This window comes from Salmo trutta, chromosome 40 (genome assembly GCF_901001165.1).
Source record: "Salmo trutta chromosome 40, fSalTru1.1, whole genome shotgun sequence".
NCBI classification, from domain to species: domain Eukaryota; kingdom Metazoa; phylum Chordata; class Actinopteri; order Salmoniformes; family Salmonidae; genus Salmo; species Salmo trutta.
In genome coordinates, this window is record NC_042996.1 from 23,268,436 (window position 1) to 23,291,971 (window position 23,536).

The window sequence follows — 23,536 nt, forward strand, 5'->3', positions numbered from 1 at the left end:
ATTTAACAATTTTATTCCTACTTACAGATGGCATACAAGTTTGATATTAAGGCACATGAAAGTTCACATGTTCGAAAAGGCATTGATGCCAAAAAAACACATTTTGATAAAAAAAAGAAAAAGTTTACGTTCAAACGGCTTTCCTGTGAAGTAGTGACCCGTGAGCCCTGGAGAGAGGAGAATGAAACAATGGGGATGTAAGGAGAAACATTGGAAGTGAGACTCAGGCAGAGGGAGGGTGGCAGACAGGCAGGGGGGAGACATTGAGAGGGAGGGGGAGGCGGGAGAGACTGGAAGAATGGAATGAGATGGGGAGGGATGGGGACCTGTGGAGGCAGGGGGAAGAGGGAGTTTTTCTGTCTGACTGCGGCTCTCTCTCCTACCTTTTTATTGACAGCTGGATGCCTCTTTTTCAGCTCTGCAAGCTACTCAATCACACAGCTGATAGAGACCCGTCACTCATATTCTCCTTGTTTCTGACACACACACAAAGCCAACACTCACGCTCTCGCTCTATTCATTCCTTTCTCTGACACATCCAACACATACTCAAACTATAAGACCCCATTCACATGCGCATTTAAGTGCCTCGCAGACCCCGTTACAATATGTCAGAGCACTCCCAATCAATGAGTCTTAGAATTAGAGAGGCAAGGGAATGTAGGGGGAGGAGAGGAGAGGACAGGTTCTCAGTGTCAGGGAAATATTTATTCGATAAGCCCATTATTGCTGATTGTTCCCTCGCAGTGAGGAGCCAGGTTATCCCTGAACACACACACACACACACACACACACAGAGCCATCCGCCAGTCAGCAGAGGGAGAGATAGATGGAGAGAATGTTGATGGAGGTGCGTCAATACGGCTTTGTCCTCCTCAACATGCCCCCTGTGTGTTTGTATGGGTGTGTGTATACAGCCCGGTGTTCAGCAGGTCTATTGTGACTCAGGGTTATCTGTAGCTGTCATCTCTGTAACAGACGCCTCCAGTGACAGACAAACAGGCAGGCACACTTTCTCTGTTGTCCTCTGTTGTTGTTGTTCACTTTGTTGATTGGCGCCGACACATACAATAAATAGCCTCAGTCGCCAAAGATTGTGTCCTACATTGTTTGGCCACTAACAGAATAGAAAGGGGAAGAAATGGCAGCCCTGAAAACATCATTGGCCTTACATCGATCGTGAGATTCTTGTCATTCCTGGGATGAAAAGGGGGGAATAGTTTGTCATTGTTGGTGAGGGCAGAGACGTGACAGAGACAGACAGTCACCCGATGGCTCAGTTTCTAGTTGAGAATAACACAACAGCGAGAAAATAAAAGAAAGAAGAACAAAGAGTGGAATGTGGAGATGTCCTGCCGTTGCCTCAGAGGTTCAAAGCTAGAGTCAAATACTTTATAACAGACAGTCTAGAGCTGGGGCTTTGTGGAGAAATGGGGAGCGAGAAAGGGAGGAAGAAGGGAGGGATAGAGAAAGAGGGAGGGAGAGGTGGGGCGAGAGAAGCAGATATGAGAGACAGCATCACACAGTGTTCATACTGACCTCTGACTGAGCTGGACAGTCTAGATCACAGGGTGTCATCTGAGTGCTATAGGTCAGGTTAAGCGTACCATAACACTTGCACTGTGGCCTCACTCCCTTCTTCTCTAGTGCTCTGTAGTAGGCCAGGTGTTAAGCATGCTTAGCCTCAGGGTTGGGTAGGTTACTTTCTAAATATAATCCGTTACAGTTACAAGTTACCTGTCCTCAATTGTAATCAGTAAATTATCTTTTGGATTACCCACACTCAGTAACGTAATCTGATTACTTTTAGATTACATTCCCCTTAAGAGGCATTAGAAGAAGACAATAATATTACTGATTGAACATCTATTGCAGGAAAAATCATTGTTTAGAGTTTACGTAGCTGGCCATAAATGGATGTTGCATTTTACTTTATGGGTTGGTTTTGTAGGCTTCTTCTTACCCATTGCTTTATTCTACAAATAATAATACAATTCGGCCATTTCTTTACATTATAAACCAGATTTCCAGTCGTTCCAATTAATTGAATACCCGTTGGTCTTCAAGAATAGGACTTGGAAATATGGAATTATAGATTAGCCCAATTGTTTACCTGCACATAACCCAAAAACGAAGGACTTATTAGCCTCCTCTCTTGTTTATGATTCTGTTGTCATGGAGGACTGATTGGGCCCATTGCATTGAGTTGAAAAGTAAATTCTGCTCTCGGAATAGCATGCTTTGAGCACTGCCGAAAAGTGTTATACAGTACACGTGGAAAAGGAATGCCATAGGGTGCGTTTGCTATATGGCCATTGTTGACCTTTTTGTTGGTGACACTTTGATGTCTGGATAATTTGCAGATGTTTAAGAATTTGAGAATGTGTCCGTAAGGAACAAAAATATCTCCCCTCTCCCTATTTACGACTCTCTGCATGGAGCAGCGTTTTCCAGTGGACCAGAGGGAGAGGTACAGTAGCTAGTTCATTAAAGCAAGGGATCTTAAAGCTGATGGAATTATTGGTGCCTGTGGGCTCTGGGTTAGTCTTAATGCATGCTTCAAACTGGCCAACTGCTCACTCTCTGAACAGGTAATTGCATTTAGGCACAGCGAAAGAGGGAAGGAGAGAGATGAAGGGCGCGGAGGGAGCAGTAACCTGGGAGACCAGCTGTGCCTGGGCCGCATATTATGGTCTGTTGACCTGAGGACATGGCTACTGCACATGTGCAGATGGAGCCAGAAAGTCTCAATCCCTACTCTCTCTAATAAAGCCCATCAAACCAGATATGATCTCACTGTATTGAACTGAGGGGTTCAGAAAACTCAATGGTCTGGTCCTGGAGCTGCACTATAGGAGAATGGACTGACTCCTGTTGAATGGACTTGGATGAGGAGTAGAGGTAACACTTGGTAGCGAGGATGGCTGAAAATGCCTTGACCCGGTACTGCTGTGTACTTCTGAATCCATGTCAGCCATTGAAATATCATTTCTCTGTGTCAGCCTACATGAAATCCTTGTCATAATCTGCATAGTGTATTATTTTCTGGAAGTAGCTTCTTATAGCTGGCCTGTACAGTAGCACTGGGAGGTCACAGTGAAGGGAGAGGTGATGATAGGCCAAGGTTTCTCTCTTTATCTCTGTCTCCCCACCCTCTCTGTCTTTCTCCCTCTCTTTCCCCCTCTGTCAGTAGTGTGTTGTATACAGAGCCACTCCTGTATTCATAGCCACAACACTCAGGCCCCAGAACGCTCACTGCAGGATGCACAGTTAAGCCTGAAGGTCGGGCAGGAATTGTTTATCGGTTAATGTCTCTCGCTCCCTCTGTCGCTCTCTCTTTCTCGCTCCCTCTGTCTCTCGCTCCCTCTGTCTCTCGCTCCCTCTGTCTCTCGCTCCCTCTGTCTCTCGCTCCCCCCTGTCTCTCGCGCCCCCCTGTCTCTCGCTCCCCCCCTGTCTCTCGCTCCCCCCCTGTCTCTCGCTCCCCCCCTGTCTCTCGCTCCCCCCGTCTCTCGCTCCCCCGTCTCTCGCTCCCCCCCTGTCTCTCGCTCCCCCCCTGTCTCTCGCTCCCCCCCTGTCTCTCGCTCCCCCCCTGTCTCTCGCTCCCCCCTGTCTCTCGCTCCCCCCCCGTCTCTCGCTCCCCCCCGTCTCTCGCTCCCCCCCGCGTCTCGCTCCCCCCCGCGTCTCGCCCCCCCCCCGCGTCTCCCTTCCCCCCCTGTCTCGCTTCCCCCCCTGTCTCGCTTCCCCCCGTGTCTCGCTTCCCCCCCTTCCCCCCGTCTCGCTTCCCCCGTCTCGCTTCCCCCCGTCTCGCTTCCCCCCGTCTCGCTTCCCCCCCTTCTCGCTTCCCCCCGTCTCGCTTCCCCCCCCGTCTCGCTTCCCCCCCCGTCTCGCTTCCCCCCCCGTCTCGCTTCCCCCCCGTCTCGCTTCCCCCCCGTCTCGCTTCCCCCCCGTCTCGCTTCCCCCCCCGTCTCGCTTCCCCCCCGTCTCGCTCGCTCTCTCCGTGTCTCGCTCGCTCTCTCCGTGTCTCGCTCCCTCTCTCCGTGTCTCGCTCCCTCTCTCCGTGTCTCGCTCCCTCTCTCCGTGTCTCGCTCCCTCTCTCCGTGTCTCGCTCCCTCTCTCCGTGTCTCGCTCCCTCTCTCCGTGTCTCGCTCCCTCTCTCCGTGTCTCGCTCCCTCTCTCCGTGTCTCGCTCCCTCTCTCCGTGTCTCGCTCCCTCTGTCGCTCTGTAACGCTCCCTCTGTGTCTCTAACGCTCCCTCACTCTGTCGCTCTGTAACGCTCCCTCTGTGTCTCTAACGCTCCCTCACTCTGTCGCTCTCTAACGCTCCCTCTGTGTCTCTAATGCTCCCTCTTAGTCGCCCTCGCTCGCTCCCCCTCCCTCTGTCTCGCTCCCCCTCCCTCTGTCTCGCTCCCCCTCCCTCTGTCTCGCTCCCCCTCCCTCTGTCTCGCTCCCCCTCCCTCTGTCTCGCTACCCCTCCCTCTGTCTCGCCACCCCTCCCTCTGTCTCGCCACCCCTCCCTCTGTCTCGCCACCCCTCCCTCTGTCTCGCCACCCCTCCCTCTGTCTCGCCACCCCTCCCTCTGTCTCGCCACCCCTCCCTCTGTCTCGCTACCCCTCCCTCTGTCGCTCTGTCTCGCTACCCCTCCCTCTGTCGCTCTGTCTCGCTACCCCTCCCTCTGTCGCTCTGTCTCGCTACCCCTCCCTCTGTCGCTCTCTAACGCTCCCTCTGTCTCGCTAACGCTCCCTCTGTTGCTCTCTAACGCTCCCTCTGTCGCTTCCTCTGTCGCACCCCCTCTCTCTCACCTTGTCTTTGCAGCTCTCTCTACAAGTGCAACACATCAGCAGCATAGCCACACTCCCTCCATAGTACTTCCCATGGCTCAGAATGCAGTCACGCAGACACACACACACACACATTTGTAATAACTTAAACTTACAGAGACTCAGCCTATGATTTAATCATTTATAGTTTCGTAAATGCAGGCTAGATCCAAGGCCTGATGTGAGGTTGTTGCTTTTCGTCCCCGAAGGCCTTAATCAAATAAGAAATGATTTGATTACTTAAATGTACATTAGGAGTTTTAAAACTGGGCTTGTCTGCAAATGTCAAATGAACGTGACTTGCTCCACTATGTAAAGTCCACTTCCAATGGCAGTTTGAACATTAGGACAAACCTCAAACAAAAGTGACTTTCCAATTTCCAATTACTGTTGGCCTATGTTATTAGCAGACCCATAAGCACTCTCTAAATGGAGTTTGTATAAAGCTGATCTTTAGATGGATACCCTCTTCACTATGCTATAAGGAGACATCATTACCTCTTCAAGACCTGTCATCTATTCATACTGTGACTAAAGGTGACATTGCATGTATAATGGTCTCAGTACTTAGAGGAACTAAACATACTTTCTAGTCCCAAAACAGTCAAATGTAGTAATGAGGAGGGTGATAATGGATGAAAAATCTGTGACTTCAGTCCCCCTTCAAGCCCTGCTGCTGATATTTGCATTTAGTCTGTAAATGTTGCATTTAATCTCCTGTCAGCTTGTGTTTAGTGGTTGAGAGGACAGCTCACCTACTGATCTCTCACTCTCTCACCTTCTCTCTGTCTCTCTGTGTGTGACCTCCCTTTCTCTTCGAAATGGCCACAGGGTGATCACGAGCTGTGGTTGCTAGTTGCTCACCCTTGAATGAGACTGTGTCAGTGTCCCTCAGCTAGTATACACAGTTGTTTGTTCGTCTGTCGTCATTACTATTCCTCACACAAATCCTCTTTTTCTTTACTGAAGTACATGAGCGTTTGAAGCAGCAGTTTGGGACAACAAACTTGCCTCTGTTTTTAAGTAAAATTGATAATAGTGTGGCCATCACCCCTAGTAAGTCAGGCCTCACCTTGCTGTGAAATTAATTTCTCTCTCTCTCTCCAATCAAGGACAACTACACATTTGCCCAGCCGGGGATCCAAAGGAAAGTCAAGGCTCTGGAGGAGTTGGTCAGCAGGATTGATGGTGAGCTTCCTCTCCTCTTCCTCTCTCTCTCCTGTCCTCTCCTGTGGTCCTTTCCCTCTCTCTCCTGTCCTCCTTTCCCTCTCTCTCCTGTCCTCCTTTCCCTCTCTCTCCTGTCCTCCTTTCCCTCTCTCTCCTGTCCTCTCCTGTGGTCCTTTCCCTCTCTCTGTCTCTGTCTCTGTCTCTCTCTCTCTGTCTCTCTCTCTCTGTCTCTCTCTCTCTGTCTCTCTCTGTCTCTCTCTCTGTCTCTCTCTCTCTGTCCTTTCCTTTCTCTCTGTCTCTCTCCTGTGGTCCTTTCCCTCTCTCTTTCCTGTGGTCCTTTCCCTCTCTCTTTCCTGTGGTCCTTTCCCTCTCTCTTTCCTGTGGTCCTTTCCCTCTCTCTTTCCTGTGGTCCTTTCCCTCTCTCTTTCCTGTGGTCCTTTCCCTCTCTCTCCCCTGTGGTCCTTTCCCTGTCTCCCTCTCTCTCTCCTGTCCTCTCCTGTGGTCCTTTCCCTCTCTCTCTCGCGTCCTCTCCTGTGGTCCTTTCCCTCTCTCTCTCGCTCTCTCCTGTCCTCTGCTGTGGTCCTTTCCCTCTCTCTCTCTCCTGTGGTCCTCTCTCTCTTTCTCTTTGTCTTTCCATTTCTCCTTTTTCTTTTCCCTTTTCTTTTCTCCTCTCCTCTCCTGTGGTCCTTTCTCTCTCTCTTCTCTCCTCTCTCCTCCTGTGGTCCTTTCTCTCTCTCTTCTCTCCTCTCTCCTCCTGTGGTCCTTTCTCTCTCTCTTTTCTCCTCTCCTTTCCTGTGGTCCTTTCTCTCTCTCTTTTCTCCTCTCCTTTCCTGTGGTCCTTTCCCTCTCTTGCACTTGCTCGCTCGCTCGCTCTCTCTCTCTCTCCTGTCCTCTCCTGTGGTCCTTTCCCTCTCTCCCTCTCCTGTCCTCTCCTGTGGTCCTCTCTCTCTCTCTCTCTCTCTCTCTCTCTCTCCCCTTTCCTTGTCCTCTCGCTCTTTCTGTGTGGTCTCCGAAAGGGAAATCCTGTGTCTGAGCACAACCCTGTGTCCTATCTCTCTCTCTCTTTGTCTGTCTGTATAACCATATCCCTCTTCCTGTCAGAATGACGATTAGTCTGTCCATCTGTCGGAGTGATCGCGGGCACACACACACACACCCTGACTGCTGTGTGTCATCCCCAATCAGTGGTGGGTCAGTGTGGCCTTTAACAGAACGGTGGCTGGCTGGCGTCTGGTCCGCCGTGGGGAAGCAGGAGCCACTAGAGCATGAGCTCCTCTCATTACTTTAAATGACAGAGGTGTAATCAGAATTCACTGGCCATCCTCTCCTCCCGCCATCTCCTCACAGAGCAGGATAAGGCCAGGGTGGAGGGAGACTGGTCCCTGCACAGCACAAAGCAAGACCAGGACTGGTCCCTGCACAGCACAAAGCAAGACCAGGACTGGACCTAGACTCACATCTAGTCCTGTACTTTCTTTACATTAGAGATGTATAATCAGGATATAGTGGACATCTTCTTACAGGTCAGAGACAGAGCCCTTCACTGCATACAGTCAGCCCAGTTCTAGACCCAGATTCAACCTGAGACCGAGCGCTATACCCTACTGCCAGTTCCAGCCCGTGCCCATGCCCCATCTGTATACCCTAGCCCCAGACCCAGGCATTTGTATTCCAAAACGGTCTTATTTTTTCTTTCTTTCTGATGTCTCTGCTCAGTTTGGACTTGGTTATATTTAACAACCAAATTTATGCAGGGAGGGAAATTGAGTTGGTCTTTTTGGACAAGATAAATGTCTTTAGGTCGCAGGTTAGATTTACTCTCTCTGGAGTGAGAAAGAGACTGTTCTTAAACAGAGATTGAACTTTACCAGTCCTCCTTGAGAACTTCAGTTCTTTCTCTCTTTATCATTTTGAGTTTCCGGTGTTGAGTTGCTATCTCCATTTTCTTGATCCTACAGTACACGTCTACCTTAAATGACCTGTAAATACTTAAGCAATCAGGCCCGAGGGGGGTGTGGTATATGGCCAATATACCACGGCTAAGGGCTGTTCTTAAGCACGACAAAATGCGGAGTGCTAGGATACAGCCCTTAGCCGTGGTATATTGTCCATGTATGACAAACACCCGAGGTGCCTTTTTGCTATTATAAACTGGTTACCAATGTAGTTAAAGAAGCAAAAATACATGTTTTTCTGATACACCACGGCTTTCAGCCAATCAGCATTCAGGGCTCAAACCACTCAGTTTATAATGATAAATTAACCATACTTTGCAAGGTATATACATTTTATTACTGTGAAATTAGCCTAGCGGTTAAGAGCGTTTGGCCAGTAACCAAAAGGTCGCTGGTTCGAATCCCTGAGCCGACTAGATAAAAAATCTGTCGATGTGTCCTTGAGCAAGGCACTTAACCCTAACTGCTCCTGTAAGTCTCTCTAGATAACATCTGATAAATGACTACCATGTATTTGTAATATTTTTTTCCCAATTTGAATACATCGCTCATTAACACAGCTCTTTAAAGGTTTGAACCCTATAGACACGCATGCACGCGCACACTTATACACACACACACACACACTTATACACACACTTATACCTTTCTCTGCTACCGGAGGGCCAAGTATGGTACCGAAAGGCTCCTCAACAGCTTTTACCCCCCAAGCTATAAGACTGCTGAACAATTAATAAAATCGCCACCGGACTATTTACGTTGACCCCCACCCCTTTTTGTACACTGCTGCTACTTGCTGTTTATTATCTATGCATAGTCACTTCACCACTATCTACATGTACAAATTACCTCAACTAACCTGTACCCCCGCACACTGACTCGGTATCCCCTGTATATAGCCTCGTTTTTCTTATTGTGTTACTTTTTCTTATTATTTTTTACTTTAATTTATTTGATAAATATCTTCTTAACTCTTCTTGAACTACATTGTTGGTTAAGGGCTTGTAAGTAAGCATTTCATGGTAAGATCTACAGCTGTTGTATTCGGCGCTTGTGACAAATAAAGTTTGATTTACACACACACACAGGTCTCCATATAGGTTTGAATCAACACTATAAGCAAAATCTGTAGTTTCTGCACTCATTGTAATTAGAGACAAAAGTTTTCTCCCGGGAATGAGTCTCTTACCTTCTAAGAATCCCTATGTGTTAATTAAAATGGCACCCTATTCTCTATATAGTGCAATCCTTTTGACCAGAGCCCTAATAATGCCCCCTATGGATCCTGGTCAAAAGTAGCACACTAAATAGGGAATAGCGTGCCAGTTGGGACACAATCAATGTGTTCATTGACTGTGGTTAAATACTTCTGATGTCCGCATAATGTCCATGCTTTGTCATTCAAATGTTTCTCATTAACATTAGGCTCTAATGGTGTTCTCTCTGTCCTCGTCATGAATACCGAACAGAAGCCCTTATCAAATGGCTCCTTTGTAGCGCAGTCTTGTTCTTGACCAACCTTCACATTGTTAGACTCCAGAGTCCCACTCTTGTCACATTGAACTGTATTTATCTCTAATGGGGGGGCTGGCTAAATGTCTTGCGCCTCACATTCAAATGGGATGTGGAAGTAGGGGAGAATGCTGCTGAGAGAGAGTCAATGAAATAGAAATAGAACAATTTAAATTTGACATGGCTGTGGTGCTGTAGTTTGAAAGGGTCAGGGAGAGGAGAGCAGAGAGAGACAGTTTAGGGTGAACACTTCTCCTGTTGTTTGAGTCGTTATGATGGTTTGATTGGATCTCTTGTCAGGGGAATGTGTTGTATAATTTTGTTCTGCTTTCATGTCAGTATGTTGTCTCCTGCAGCAGACTAATGATAGAGACTGAGGGAAAGTGCACAACATAGGGAGAGTAAAAGACAGACAGAGAGAGCACAATACATTATGTGTGAGAGGGGAGATAAATGAGTTTAAGATTTGCGTGTGTGTTCACGTGTATGTCTCAGACCTGGGTTCAAATACTATTTAGGGTATTTTAATTACTTTCAAAGACATTTGGAAGTAACTATTTGGATTTTTTTTTTTTTTTTTTAAACAAGTGTTTGAATATGGGAATGTATTTGGACATACATTTGGAAAGTATTGGCATGTATTTGAAAATACTCAAATACATAGTTTTTATACAAATATTTAAATACTCCCACTTTTTTTTTTTTAACCTTTTTTCAACAGGGAGTCATGCTGAGACCAACATGTCTTTCTCAGATGAGCCCTGCATAAAACCTACATACAGTTGAAGTCGGAAGATTACATACACCTTAGCCAAATACATTTCAACTCAAAAATAGTTTCCAGAATATAGATTTCAGTAGAAAATCACAATATCAAACAATTACTCCGATCAGAATTGGATCAGGCAGAGCCGCAGCGCACAGCAGGCAGTGCATGGTTTACATTCTGAGTAAATTGCCTATATTCCTATAACACATTTCTATAAATAAGTTATATTTATACAAAGCAAGAGAACAATGTAGACAGAGCTAAGAGTCTCACCAAAGCAGCACAAAATATCCGGTCCGAAAATCTCATTTTGGTATGAATATGACTTGGCCAATTAAGCCACTCTTTCAATTGAATTAATGCTATATTTCTCCTGCCACACTTTTTCATGATCATGCAATGAATGAATCTAACAGAGTTCTAGGGTATCTCAAAGTTTTGTTGTTTTTGAATAACCCAAAAACATGGAAGGCTTATGGTAATAATGAGCGAGAGAGAAGAAACCATAGCAATATATAAAAATCACATGAGAGATTTGAAAAACCTTCTAGTTGAGCAAAGCCGTATAAGACAAAAATTATGCATGCGAGGCCCCCCAAAAAATCTTTGCCATTGTGAACCAAAAGCCTAATCCTACTAACTTAAATATCATAAAAGCATTAAGACAAATTAAAGTTATGAAGAGTATTTTCCAAACTATTCTAGTGTTTAATGTCCTAAAGTTGCAGCTTTTAAATGGGAATCATTATGAAAGTCAGAGTCTACGCTATTCTCATTCACAGATTTATTTTGAATGACTAATATTTTAGGCCACAAGAAGTCAAATTGAGCAAACAATACCAAGATTGAAAAATCCGATGAGGAGTCAAAAACTTAGGCTACAGCTGAGGACAGAGAGAGAGATTTTAGGAAATACAAAATGGAATCAAATTGTTTGTACGTTATTTTGGATGACCGCTAGGAAGGGAGAACATCGTCTATGGCAGGGGTGTCAAACATTCCATGGAGGGCCTAGTGTCTGCTGGTTTTTGATTGTTCCTTTAATGAAGACCTAGAGAACCAGGTAGGGGAGTTCCTTACTAATCAGTGACCTTAATTCATCAATCAAGTATAACGGACGAGCCAAAACCTGCAGACACTCGGCCCTCCGTGGAACGAGTTTGACACGTGGTCTATGGGCAAGTGCAGAAAAGGATTTCACTTCCCTCATTTTCAGTCACACTTTTGGCCGATGGTGTTACGGATAGAGATCGACCGATTAATCGGAATGGCCCGATTTAATTAGGGCCGATTTCAAGTTTTCATAACAATCGGTATTTTTGTCAACCGATTAGCCAATTTTTTTTTTACTTATTATTATTATTTTTTTTACACCTTTTATTTAACTAGGCAAGTCAGATTAAGAACACATTCTTATTTACAATGACGGCCTAGAAACGGGGTTAACTGCCTTGTTCAGGGGGGATTCGTTTTTGCAACCTTCGGTTACCAGTCCAACGCTCTAACCACCTGCCTTACATTGCACTCCACAAGGATTAACAGGCTGACTACCTGTAACGCGAGGGCAGCAAGAAGCAAAGGTAAGTTGCTAGCTAGCATTAGACTTATAAAAAACTATCAATCTTAACATAATCACTAGTTAACTACACATGGTTGATGATATTACTAGTTTATCTAACGTGTCCTGCGTTGCATATGATCGATGCGGTGCCTGTTAATTTTCATCAAACGGGTGTTGATTTAACAAGCGCATTTGCGGAAAAAGTACTGTTGTTGCACCAATGTACCTAACCATAAACATCAATGCCTAACAGGAATATTTAGACTTAGTCACCCGTTAGATAAAATACGGAACGGTTCCGTATGTCACTGAAAGAAAAAAACTTTTGTTTTCGAGATGATAGTTTCCAGATTCGACCATATTAATGACCCAAGGCTCGTATTTCTGTGTGTTTATTATATTAGAATTAAGTCTATGATTTGATAGAGCAGTCTGACTGAGCGGTGGTAGGCAGCAGCAGTCTCGTAAGCATTCATTCAAACTACCCTTCGCTGTGCTTCAAGCATTGCGCTGTTTATGACTTCAACCTGGGTGGGTATAATTTGTGGAACGTTCCAACAGGAATCTATTCCAAAAAACTTCGTAAATAACAAGGTTTCCAAAAAACAACACATACGAAGTTGTATAGCGGCAGAATAAGATACCGGGTAGGGAGTGGTCTATTTCATTGCGTTTTTCACTTATCACGTTTATTCCGAAAAATGTCTGTCCTCACATGATTGTTTGCCTATGGACAAACATTAAGAATAAGCTACGTGGTGAGTTGATGCCTATTCGGCAGCTAGTTAGCTAGGTTTGTATGCGTTGCTACTTTGTATGCGTTGTTGGTTGGCAACCTTTTACTTTACGTTTTTTGGAACAGATTCCTGTTGGAACGTTCCACAAATTATACCCACCCCTTCAAGCATATCAACTCCCAAGATTAGGCTGGTGTAACCGATGTGAAATGGCTAGCTAGTTAGCCGGGTGCACGCTAATAGCGTTTCAAACGTCACTCGCTCTGAGACTTGGAGTAGTTTTTTCCCTTCCTCTGCGTGGGTCAGGCTGTTGTCGATGTGTTCTTGGTTTGAGCCAAGGTAGGAGCGAGGAGAGGGACAGAAGCTATACTGTTACACTGGCAATACTAAAGTGCCTATAAGAACATCCAATAGTCAAAGGTATATGAAATACAAATCGTACAGAGAGAAATAGTCCTATAATTCCTATAATAATATAATAACTACAACCTAAAACTTCTTACCTGGGAATATTGAAGACTCATGTTAAAAGGAACCACTAGCTTTCATATGTTCCCATGTCCTGAGCAAGGCACTTAAACATTAGCTTTCTTCCATGGCACATATTGCACTTTTACTTTCTTCTCCAACACTTTGTTTTGCATTATTTAAACCAAATTGAACATGTTTCATTATTTATTTGAGGCTAAATTGATTTTATTGATGTATTATATTAAATTAAAATAAGTGTCCATTCAGTATTGTTGTAATTGTCATTACAAAAAGAAGAAAATTATCGGCCGATTAATCGGCATCGGCTTTTTTGGCCCTCCAATAATCGGTATCGGCGTTGAAAAATCATAATCGGTCGACCTCTAGTTACGGACCTTTATTGCTTTGTGACTTGGGCTTTCGGAAAAGTAAAAAAGATGTCCTACTTGTCCAAGGACAAGTGGCTAAAAAAGTTAATGTCAAGCCCTGGTTGTTGAAATGAAAACAGATTTACTAGAAGTTGACTGCTCTTCCAAGGAGCCAAGTGGAGGCTGGGAGAGGGAAATAGCAGTCATGCTGGACTGTCATTTAAATAAAAAATAAATTCAAATAAGAAGCCTGCCGAGATAAATGTGAGTATTTACATGGATGTGTTTGTGTGTGAGCATGAGTTGGTGTGGATTGATTTCCACCTCTGCGTAACTAGATCCATTAGGGCTGTTCCAGGGGAGATGTAAAACAGCACCGCTCTGCCAGCTCTCTGCTAGCTGATTAAACCTGACACAGGACATGGCTCCAAGGGGGTCGTTTTGGGATAATAGCACAGTGTAACAACAGTCCTACAAAACCCCAGAGTGACTTAAAAATAACCACCTGACCACCATTCTACACTGGAATTTACATCTTGAAAAGAGGAAACCTTTCAGAGAGCAGAGAACAGCCGGTTACTAGAAAGACTAAAGAGAGAAAAAGGGGAACAGAAAGGTAGAGGACAGGGAGCCAGTGAAGAAAAGGGGAAGAGAAGAAAGCATCAGACGCAACAGCTGTGGCGAAGAGAGAGATCAGTGGCCTTGCTGCAATCCCTTCCTTCAGAGACACATAGCAGCCTTAGTCTCTTCCTTGTGGTACACCAGCCAGGTTGTATTTGTTTCCCCTACCACACTCAGGGATGTGATAAGGTGTGTGCTAGCCAGGGCTGGAGGTGTACCACTGAGAGATGGCCTGCCCAGATTGGTGCTACTTGGTGGCCTGGGGCCCTGATGTTCAGACATGCTCCTGAAGCACACCTCTGGCTCTCCTCTGGCTCTCCTCTGGCTCCTCAGCCATATGGCTCTGCTCTGCTCTGTCAGGTGACAGAAAGGAAGGAGCTAGCTCAGCGCCACAGGGACATGACAGAACCCGACCAGCCTGCCAGCCCTGCCTGACATAACGTCTGTGGGCACGGGGGAGAGACTGGACATGACAGAGAAAGATGGGAGGGGAAGGAGGGGGTGTGAGAGAGACCTAAACTCTCCCTGACTCGTGATGCCATCAGCCATGAACTTGAGCAAAGACACATTGTGGTCAATCAGCTGAATAGCCACATCATGCTGGAACAACAACCACAATACCTTCCCAGACTGTACGCTATATGAAGAGGTATTCTCTAATTACCCCTGTGATTATATTAGATACTAATGATGCTGCATTTATAGGGCTTTTCAAGGTGCTTTACGTGTTAACGGTGTAATGGTGAACTGACCTCACCTTGCATTGTCCTTTGCGGTGATGCTGATAGATAAAATTGCTGATCAGATGTGTGATGTTATGAGAAACTGATCTCCACCTGATGATGATGATACAGAAACGGATCTGTATTGCTGTGTTATACGGACTTACACCAGAGTCTTGTATTACCTGGTACCTTAGCTGATACAGTCCATTTGACCACCAGGCACTGAGAGGAGGGGAGGGGTGAGGAGAGGAGGGGGAGTCATGCTGATCTCACCCCAGTGTCTGATTGCATTAATGCTTCGTCTCGTCCTACCCTGTGACTCGTCTGCTCTGTCAGCGGCTCAGGTCCGTCCTTCAGTCTCTCCCTGCCTGCCCTTCAGCCCAAACGCTGCCAGCTCACCTGCCTTTATCTCCCTCAAACAGAGAGCAATGGAGAGAGAGCAGAGTAGAGCGAGCGAGTAGAGCGAAAAGCAGAGACACTGAGCAGGGAAAGAGGGAGCAGAGAGGTAGACGGAATAGAGAGAGAACAGAGGGGAATAGAGAGAGCGAGAGAGCACAGCCCTGCCTGGACCCTCCACCACCCCTCACTTGCCTCTCAAATCGACAGGGGTGGAGAGAGAGAACAGTTTAGCATGATTCCTCAAGAACTCTCCTATTTCTCTGCCTCTGTGTAGAGCTAGGTCCATACAGTACAGTAACCTATATAGCAGAGAGCGTTAGTCTAGGCTCTTTGACCAGTCCCTGCACAATTTAGCGGAGGAGTGAACGTTCAACCTCCAATAGTTGGAACAAAATCCTACAGTACCTGCAGTACTCCAGGAACAGGGTTGCCTAGCCCTATTCTAATATAATCAGGTCTCTGTCTACAGTACCATCTTATCTGTACAGCTCAGAGCAGAGAGGCAGTGGGAGCCAATGGGTCCTGTCCTCCTGTAGCAGTTCCTTGCTTCCTCTAGCTCTGTTATTACAGGCCTGTATTATTATTACGGGGGAGGAGAAGTGGAAGGATGGAGGGGAGGAGGGCTACCCTCTGTACCCTCTCATTGAATATCTGACTTTATACTATATTATTCCTTTCAGACTTCCACAGAATATTTCAAAGAATGTTCACTTTAGTTCAGATGGTATAACTGAACTTCTACTTTATACGCCCGCTGAGGCAGTTGAGTATGTTTGAGATTAAATGATTCGCTCTGATTCTGTAATGTGTTAGAGGTCATTCAGGCTTGGTATATCCAAGGACAGCGAGTTGTATAATAGTTGATATGCCAGGATGATAGGACGACAGCTGGAATGAAAGCCATGTTGATCTGTTTTTGTAATAGCCTGGCTGATGCGCCACCCATGTGACTGGTGTCAGCCATGCTACTTTTGTAAGGGTTGGACAAGAACATCGCATGCCATTCAGACATTCATTCCTTTGTACGTGTGCAGTACATCTAAAATGTAGGCTACAGTGTTTAGAGTAATAGTTTTAAGCTGAAGAGGGTATAGGGTTGGAACTGAATATGAAGAGTACATTTTTCACTTCTGACTGAGACCGGGGTTGCATGTAGCCCAACCGTGTGTGGGACTGTGTATTCCTTCCTTCCTTCCTTCCTTCCTTCCTTCCTTCCTTCCTTCCTTCCTTCCTTCCTTCCTTCCTTCCTTCTGTGTGTGTTGGAAAGCCAGGGTGGTCCCTCATCTCTTCTTTGTCCTCGGCATTCCTCCCTTCTCTCTCAGGGCCTAATCTCCTCTCCACACAACACAGCAGGAGTAATACACATCTCTCCATCCTCTCCTCCTTTGTGTGGGGCTGTGTTTCTCTAAAAGACAGAGGCTGATGTGAGACTGTTGCAGCAGTGGGTATCAGATCACACACAAAGACCCCCCCCCCACAGCATTGATCTCCCTGTGTCCTCCTTTTCTCTGTTCCATTCCTGTTTCCTTTCCCCTTTTCTCTCCCTCTCTCTGGGCTTTGTTTATGTTTGACCGACTGATGCCGGACACGGCAGCTCGTCTCCTCTCTTCTCTGTCCGCTCTCTAGAAATACACTCCCCGTGGATGGATGGATGGCCTGGGCAGTGTGGAGCTATAGAAAGGAGTCGATGCCAATGTGTTCACTCACTATAGCTTTAGAAATCCGTCAATCATGCCAACATGTGTTCACTCACTTTAGGGTCACTGCTGTCTGTCATTAGCTGCCTGACTGGGCTGTGGTGGTGGTCGAGCTCGCACGTTTTGTTTTGTGCTTTTTAAGAACAGGGTTGATAGATGAGTGTTGATTTTAGATGTGTGGGTATTAACATGTTATATGCTACGAGGAGTTTGTCAAGAATAGGAGGATGTCGTCCTCGCCTGCCGGTGTATGTGCCGTGCATAATGGAAGATATGTACTAATGGAATTTGTCTATACGAGGCAAGAACTATCTGCATTTGTAATCCTATTTTTAAGCAGAGAGTCCTGTGATCCCCCGTGTTCCCCTGCTCCGTAGCGGCCCATACCACCACCATATCTCCCAGGCCCTTTAAACAGAACCAGGTATGGAGATGAGTGTGTTTACAATTAAAATGAACGCGCTGAGGCGGTAGTGCACAGGGTGTGCTCTAGATAAATGAGGAGGAGAAAACGGTCACCTTCAATCCATGATAGTGGGACGGGAACAAAACCTAGTTTAAGCCAAAAGGGGAGGTAGTTTCTCATGCATTTAGCCTACCGCAGCTAATGATATCCTTTATAGTCACTTTTTATTTTCTACTTGAGTTGATGTTACAGGTGACATTGGTCAGTGAGTGAGAAACCGTTTTCCAGAAGTGTTGGGAAATGCAGACCGCTATGGAGGTTTCTGTCCAGTAGTTATGATGGGCTGCTCCATCAGTCGGACCGTTAGGCTGTTGAGTGGTAGTGTAGCGTGAGATGACTCTTGTCGAGAAGGGGTGTGTGTGTGTGTGTGTGTGTGTGTGTGTGTGTGTGTGTGTGTGTGTGTGTGTGTGTGTGTGTGTTAGTTAGAGCTGGGCAATATGGACAAAAATCCGTATCGCAATACATTCCCTGAATTGATTCGATAAACGGAACGATACTTAAAATGTGCACCACATTTAATGAATAGATAGATGTATTATCCTTTAAACTACTGACACTAATATAATGGTTGTAGCCATCAGTTGTCCCATTAACAATCACCCATATCACCAAACTTATTTCATTTCAAGGCTACTTATCGTAATGAACGATATCAGCTAAATGCTTGCGATAACTGATCTTTGGTTTATTGTCCCAGCGCTAGTGTGTGTTTGACTGATTCGGACATGGGACACCAGGTGAGTTAACTCTCTGGCCACTTAGTTCTGATCTGGATGCTGAGCTCCTCCTAACCTATCGATCTTCTCTCTGAGGCCCCGGGATTCCCCCCTTTGACTCTGTACCTAATACAGAGCAGTCTCTCGTCTGTGAAACTCTTCACCTCTCTACCCCTGGCTGCCCCTGCTCCCCTCATTATGAAATTAATTGAATCCCCTCCACTCAGGAGCCAAAAGGCAGAACCGTCGCCGGGTGCTTTTAGCAACAATCAGGAGCTTCGCTCTAATTAGCGACACCGTATTAAATCATAGCCCCGTTTTCTTATCGTGACACTAAAGCATGTCATTTCTACCGGCACGCTAACGTTCACCGGAAGCTACAATTTATCTGCAATATTAAAGCTGATCTAGTCCCTAAAAGGGAAAAAAACTATGTTTCTCTCTCTCCATAAGGTTTGGAAATGTTTCCTCTGATCTCTTTCTGTTCTGTGTGAATACAGAATGCATTCAGGGTTCATCAGCATGGAAATTGCTAAAGGTGAATTTATTTATGCAAATGAGGGAGAGAAACCGCATGGTTTCTGCACTCTGAATCATGTACCTGTAAGACTCCCATGGTTCCATTGTTGAGGCAGAAGTATGAATAGAATTATAGAAAACAAGTTGACTAGTGTATCTAATGAAGAAAATAATTGTCTTTTTCCTTTGTTTGAAGATGTTAGAAGGTATTGTTACTATTATTCCGTGCGTGTGTGTGCGAGTTCGTTCATGTTTGTGACTGTGTGACTGTGCGTGCATGTGTGTATGACTGTGCGTACGTGCCTGTGTCTTTCGCTCTCTCTCTTAAGTGTGCATGTGATTACATGTCCATGCCTGAGCTTCATGTTGATCTGACATCAAGTCTCTGCTGTGAGGATTTAACCTGCAGTCTGTTCTCTCTGCCTCTCCTCTGAGCTCCTCTCATCTCCTGTAGACCTCTCAATCCACCTACACATAACCTATTGATTCACACAGGCCCATAGAGCTTGGCTTTCCTCTACCGTCTCAGCAGCACTATGCATATTGCTATATTGTTTACCATAAAATCAACTCAAATATGCATTCATTCATTGGCATCAACAAATTCTGTTTGTTTATTGTGCTTTGAAGAGCTTTGTAAGTGAGAGTATGAAGGAGTTGTTCTTCATGGCTGGGTTCTACTTTGATCATGGACACGAGTCCCTGGTCAATGGTTCACAATGTAGATTATAGTCCTCAGTGCTGCAGCCCTGTGTGTGATTGAAGTGGTGCAAAGATGGATGCACTGAATGCAATCACTAGGAGCACAGAGAGAAGGAACTGATAGCCTGGCATACAGGCAGTCACACTCAACTGTCATCCTGGGATATAGAGTACACACACACACACACACACACACACACACACACACACACACACACACACACACACACACGAGTATATGATACACAGTTTTCACTAAAGCTAAGAAGGCTTGTTGTGGTGTGTCTATCAATCTCCTTATGTAATCAACTTTGCCTGACATTGAAACATGATAAGGACAATGTCAGAGCTCAGTCACAGACGCAGAAAGACACCCTGTTGGTAATGTCATGGGAAATGATTTCTATAGAGGACCTTTCTTTCAGGGCGCATGCTGTCAGAGTACTGGAGGTCTGGTCAAGTGGTAGAAAAAGCTTAGCAGAGAACCCATTCAGACAGGCAAGCACCCTGAAAATGGTGCTGAGAGGGGGAGGGGGAAAGAGAGATGGATGAAGAAAAAGAGATCTAAGTAAAGAAAGAGAGGTGAAAAAGGAGAGATGAGGGACAAAGAGTGCGCTCGAGAGCGGGAGAGATGGATAGAGAGGGAGAGAGAATGAGGAAAGGGAGAAGGCCACGGCGTAGATGTAATTATGGGATGGAGGAGAGCAGAAGTCAGGGAGAAGTGTGGAGCTCAGCAGAATGCAGCTCAGCAGCATCACTTGTCTTTTCCCTGACCCCTGACCTCCAACTGTCCTCCCGCTACCCAAACCTACCTAGCAGGCCGTGCGCTGCCAGTCAGAGTCTGCCGGAGTGCTAAACTCCCAACAAAACTCCACTAAACAAACAGTCCTACTGCGTCTTCTTTGGCATATTATAGTCTGACTTCTCGCAAACAGAATTAATGAGTTACCTTACCACTGAATTTGATTTTGTTCTGGTAGAGTACTTTTTACGGGCAAACGGTTTCAACCACCGACTTGACTTAATTCACCCTCAACCAAGTCACTTTCCTGCTGTTTTTACTGTAGGCCTAATCATGTTAACTGTAATTAGTTGCCCACAACAAGTCTTCTAGATGTGTTCCTAGCTGAAAGCAGGTACTTCCCTCCTCCCTGGGTGTGCAACGGAGTAAAATAATGTTCTGTATTGCAGAAAGAGAGGGAGCCGAAAGAGTGGCTCCGTAGTACTGAAACACTAATAATCATCTCTCTCTCTGTCTTCCTTTCCTAGCTATAACAGCTGTTCCTCTGTTCTACTGGCTCTAGAACAGATAAAACAATAACTAACTAATTAACTTCCAGGGGACCAGGACTCAGAACTCAGACTATTCTCTCTGTCTCTCTCTGTAGAATGGTTCCTCTTCTCTTCTTACCATCAGTCTTAGCCTGGTACTAGATCTGAGTGTACTTTAGCCAAGCCAACTCCTCTGACTACATGTGAGAAGTTGAATGTATTTCCTCCAACGTGGTTATCCTGAGTGTTGGTTGCCTCTTATTAGGGAAGCTGTTTAGAGGTGATATATTACTGTGATTTATTCACTGTTAAGGATGTTAGGCCTCTGTTTATGCGGAGCATAGATTTGTGATAATTAAACTGTGGGGACGAGAGTGCGAGAGGAGTGTTCACTGTTTACCTCACCCTCTGAGAGTGTTTGTGTGGGTGCGCATGCGAGAACGAACCAATGTGATTTATTGGTGTGTGTGTGTGTTGACACATGTAGGGTGACAAATTAAGTGAATTGTGATGGGTACAGCAGGGGTGACGTGAATGCACACTTTACTCCGGGTAGCTAAAATGCAAGAGGAACTTCAAGCGAAACATTAGGAGAAGTAGCTGACTACATTATTCTATGGTAAACATGACTAATCAGATGGCCATGCATCGTTTTTCCCCTGTAAGCTAGTGTACTTATGTGTGGCTGGTTTGCTAAATAGTGTTGCACTTCTATTTTCATTTGATGAAAAGAAAGACACATTCTGCAGAAATCATGTCATTAATTTATTGTGTGTGAAGAGAAACTAGTTCCACTCCCCTGATCGCTCTATTGGTGCAAACACTTAACTTTAAACATAAAATGCAAGTGAAATGGTTTAAACGGCAGAAAATGCATATTTCTAAATGCGACCTTTGTACAGAGTTGTCCTTTATGTCAGAACCAAACTAAGATAGCTTCATTGTTCAGGGATCTGATCTGGAATCATTGTCCGTGTCACAGGTTAGAGGACTGATTGGATGTTTCAGAGCTTGTTAATAGTCTTCGATTTATACACACCAGAGGTCTTCACAGATCCACCTGTACCCGAATACCCAAGACACAATCCGGGACATGAGCGGTTCCGGATCCAGAATTCTAAATAATGTAATGGGTCTGGGTCAGATCTGAGATGATTTTCACGGGTCTCGGGTATGTGTCATTTTAACTGACTTCTCCTGAAGGCCCCTTACAGATCCAAACATAACTGCTGCAGTAGAGAGAAGGCGAGAGACATTTTATAATTTATGCCGCTGCTCTTGCTTTTCACAAGTGGAGTGTGGTGCATGTAGCTTGTTGTTGGCCAATTATAACTCATAAAAGTGGCAATATGCTCCAGTCATAAAGCCTCCGTGTGTGGAAAAAGTTAGGAGATACACTACATGACCAAAAGTATGTGAACACCTGCTCATCGAACATCTCATTACAAAATCATGGGCATTAATATGGAGTTGGTCCCCCTTTGCTGCTATAACAGCCTCCACTCTTCTGGGAAGGCTTTCCACCAGACGTTGGAACATTGCTGCGGTTACTTGCTTCCGTTCAGCCACAAGCGCATTAGTGAGGTCGGCACTACTGTTGGCCGATTAGGCCTGGCTCGCAGTCGGCGTTCCAATTCATCCCAAAGGTGTTCGCTGGGATTAAGGTCAGGGCTCTGTGCAAGCCAGTCAAGTTCTTCCACACCGATCTCGACAAAACATTTCTGTATGGACCTCACTTTGTACATGGTGGTATTGTCATGCTGAAACAGGAAAAGGCCTTCCCCAACTTTTGCCACAAAGTTGGAAGCCCATAATTGTCTAGAATGTCTTTATATGCTGTAGTGTTAAGATTTTACTTCACTGGAACTAAGGGAACTAGCCCAAACCATGAAAAACAGCCCCAGACCATTATTCCTCCTCCACTGGTTGTTCCACTGGATATCATAAGGTGATTGCACCAATTTATAAGTCGCTCTGGATAAGAGCGTCTGCTAAATGACGTAAATGTAAATGCACTAATCCTTGCAGTTGGCACTATGCATTGGGGCAGGTATTGTTCTTCTGGCATCCACCAAAACCAGATTTGTCCGTCTGACTGCCAGTTGCTGTAGGGTGATTCATCACTCCAGAGAACGCGTTTCCACCGCTCCAAAGTCAACGCATGGCATTTTGCATGGTGATGTTATGCTTGTGTGTGGCTGCTGGGCCATGGAAACCCATTTCATGAAGCTCCTGACGAACAGTTATTGTACTGACGTTGCTTCCAGAGGCAGTTTGGAACTTGGTAGGGAGTGTTGCAACCGAGGGCAGGCAATTTTTACTCGCTACGTGTTTCAGCACTCGGCGGTCCCGTTCTGTGAGCTTGTGTGGCCTACCACTTCGCAGCTGAGACGTTTTTGCTCCTTGACCTTTCTACTTCACAGTAACAGCACTTACAGTTGACCGGGGCAGCTCTAGCAGGGCATACATTTGACCAACTGAATTGTTGGAAAGGTGGCATCCTATGACGATGCCACGTTGAAAGTCACTGAGCTCTTCAGTAAGGCCATTCTACAATGTTTGTCTATAGCGATTGCATAGCTGTGTGCTCGATTTTATATACCTGTCAGCAACGGTTGTGGCTGAAATATGGGTGTCCACATCATTTTGAATATATAGTGTACTCACTCGGAAACGACCGGATCTGGATCCGACCAGCTCTATACAGAATGGGTCTAGTTTTCCTCGGGTCCGGGTAGGAAAGGCCCAGGTCCATTTCGTAACGGGTCCAACTTTTTGGACCCGTGAAAACCTCTAATACACGCACGCACGCAAACAATACACACACACTCTTATAATGCTGTCTTTCTCCCGAGCTACACAGTAGCTTTAATGTTCTCTGGGAGGTCCACTGACAGCTTTGTAATTACTCTGCGGTATTGTCTGCCCGCCCAGCCATCATCGGTGGGAAGAGAAAGGTGTGTGTGTCCTGTGGTTATCAAAATGATCAGCGGCTCTCCGTGTGAATGGCGCATGTGTGTTCATCAGTGTCTGGCGGTAGTGTGTTTGCATACTGTAAGTGCG

General features: G+C 45.6%; 1 protein-coding gene across 3 annotated transcripts in view; it reads left to right on the top strand.

Moving 5' to 3' along the window:
• tbc1d22a (TBC1 domain family, member 22a) overlaps nucleotides 1–23,536 on the top strand; it is a 188,020-nt gene that overhangs the window by 110,503 nt on the left and 53,981 nt on the right. For all 3 annotated transcript variants that reach the window (XM_029742541.1, XM_029742545.1, XM_029742542.1), the window contains one exon: nucleotides 5,929–6,004. In XM_029742541.1, the coding sequence (XP_029598401.1) occupies nucleotides 5,929–6,004 (76 nt within the window). The remainder of the gene's footprint in view (nucleotides 1–5,928; nucleotides 6,005–23,536) is intronic.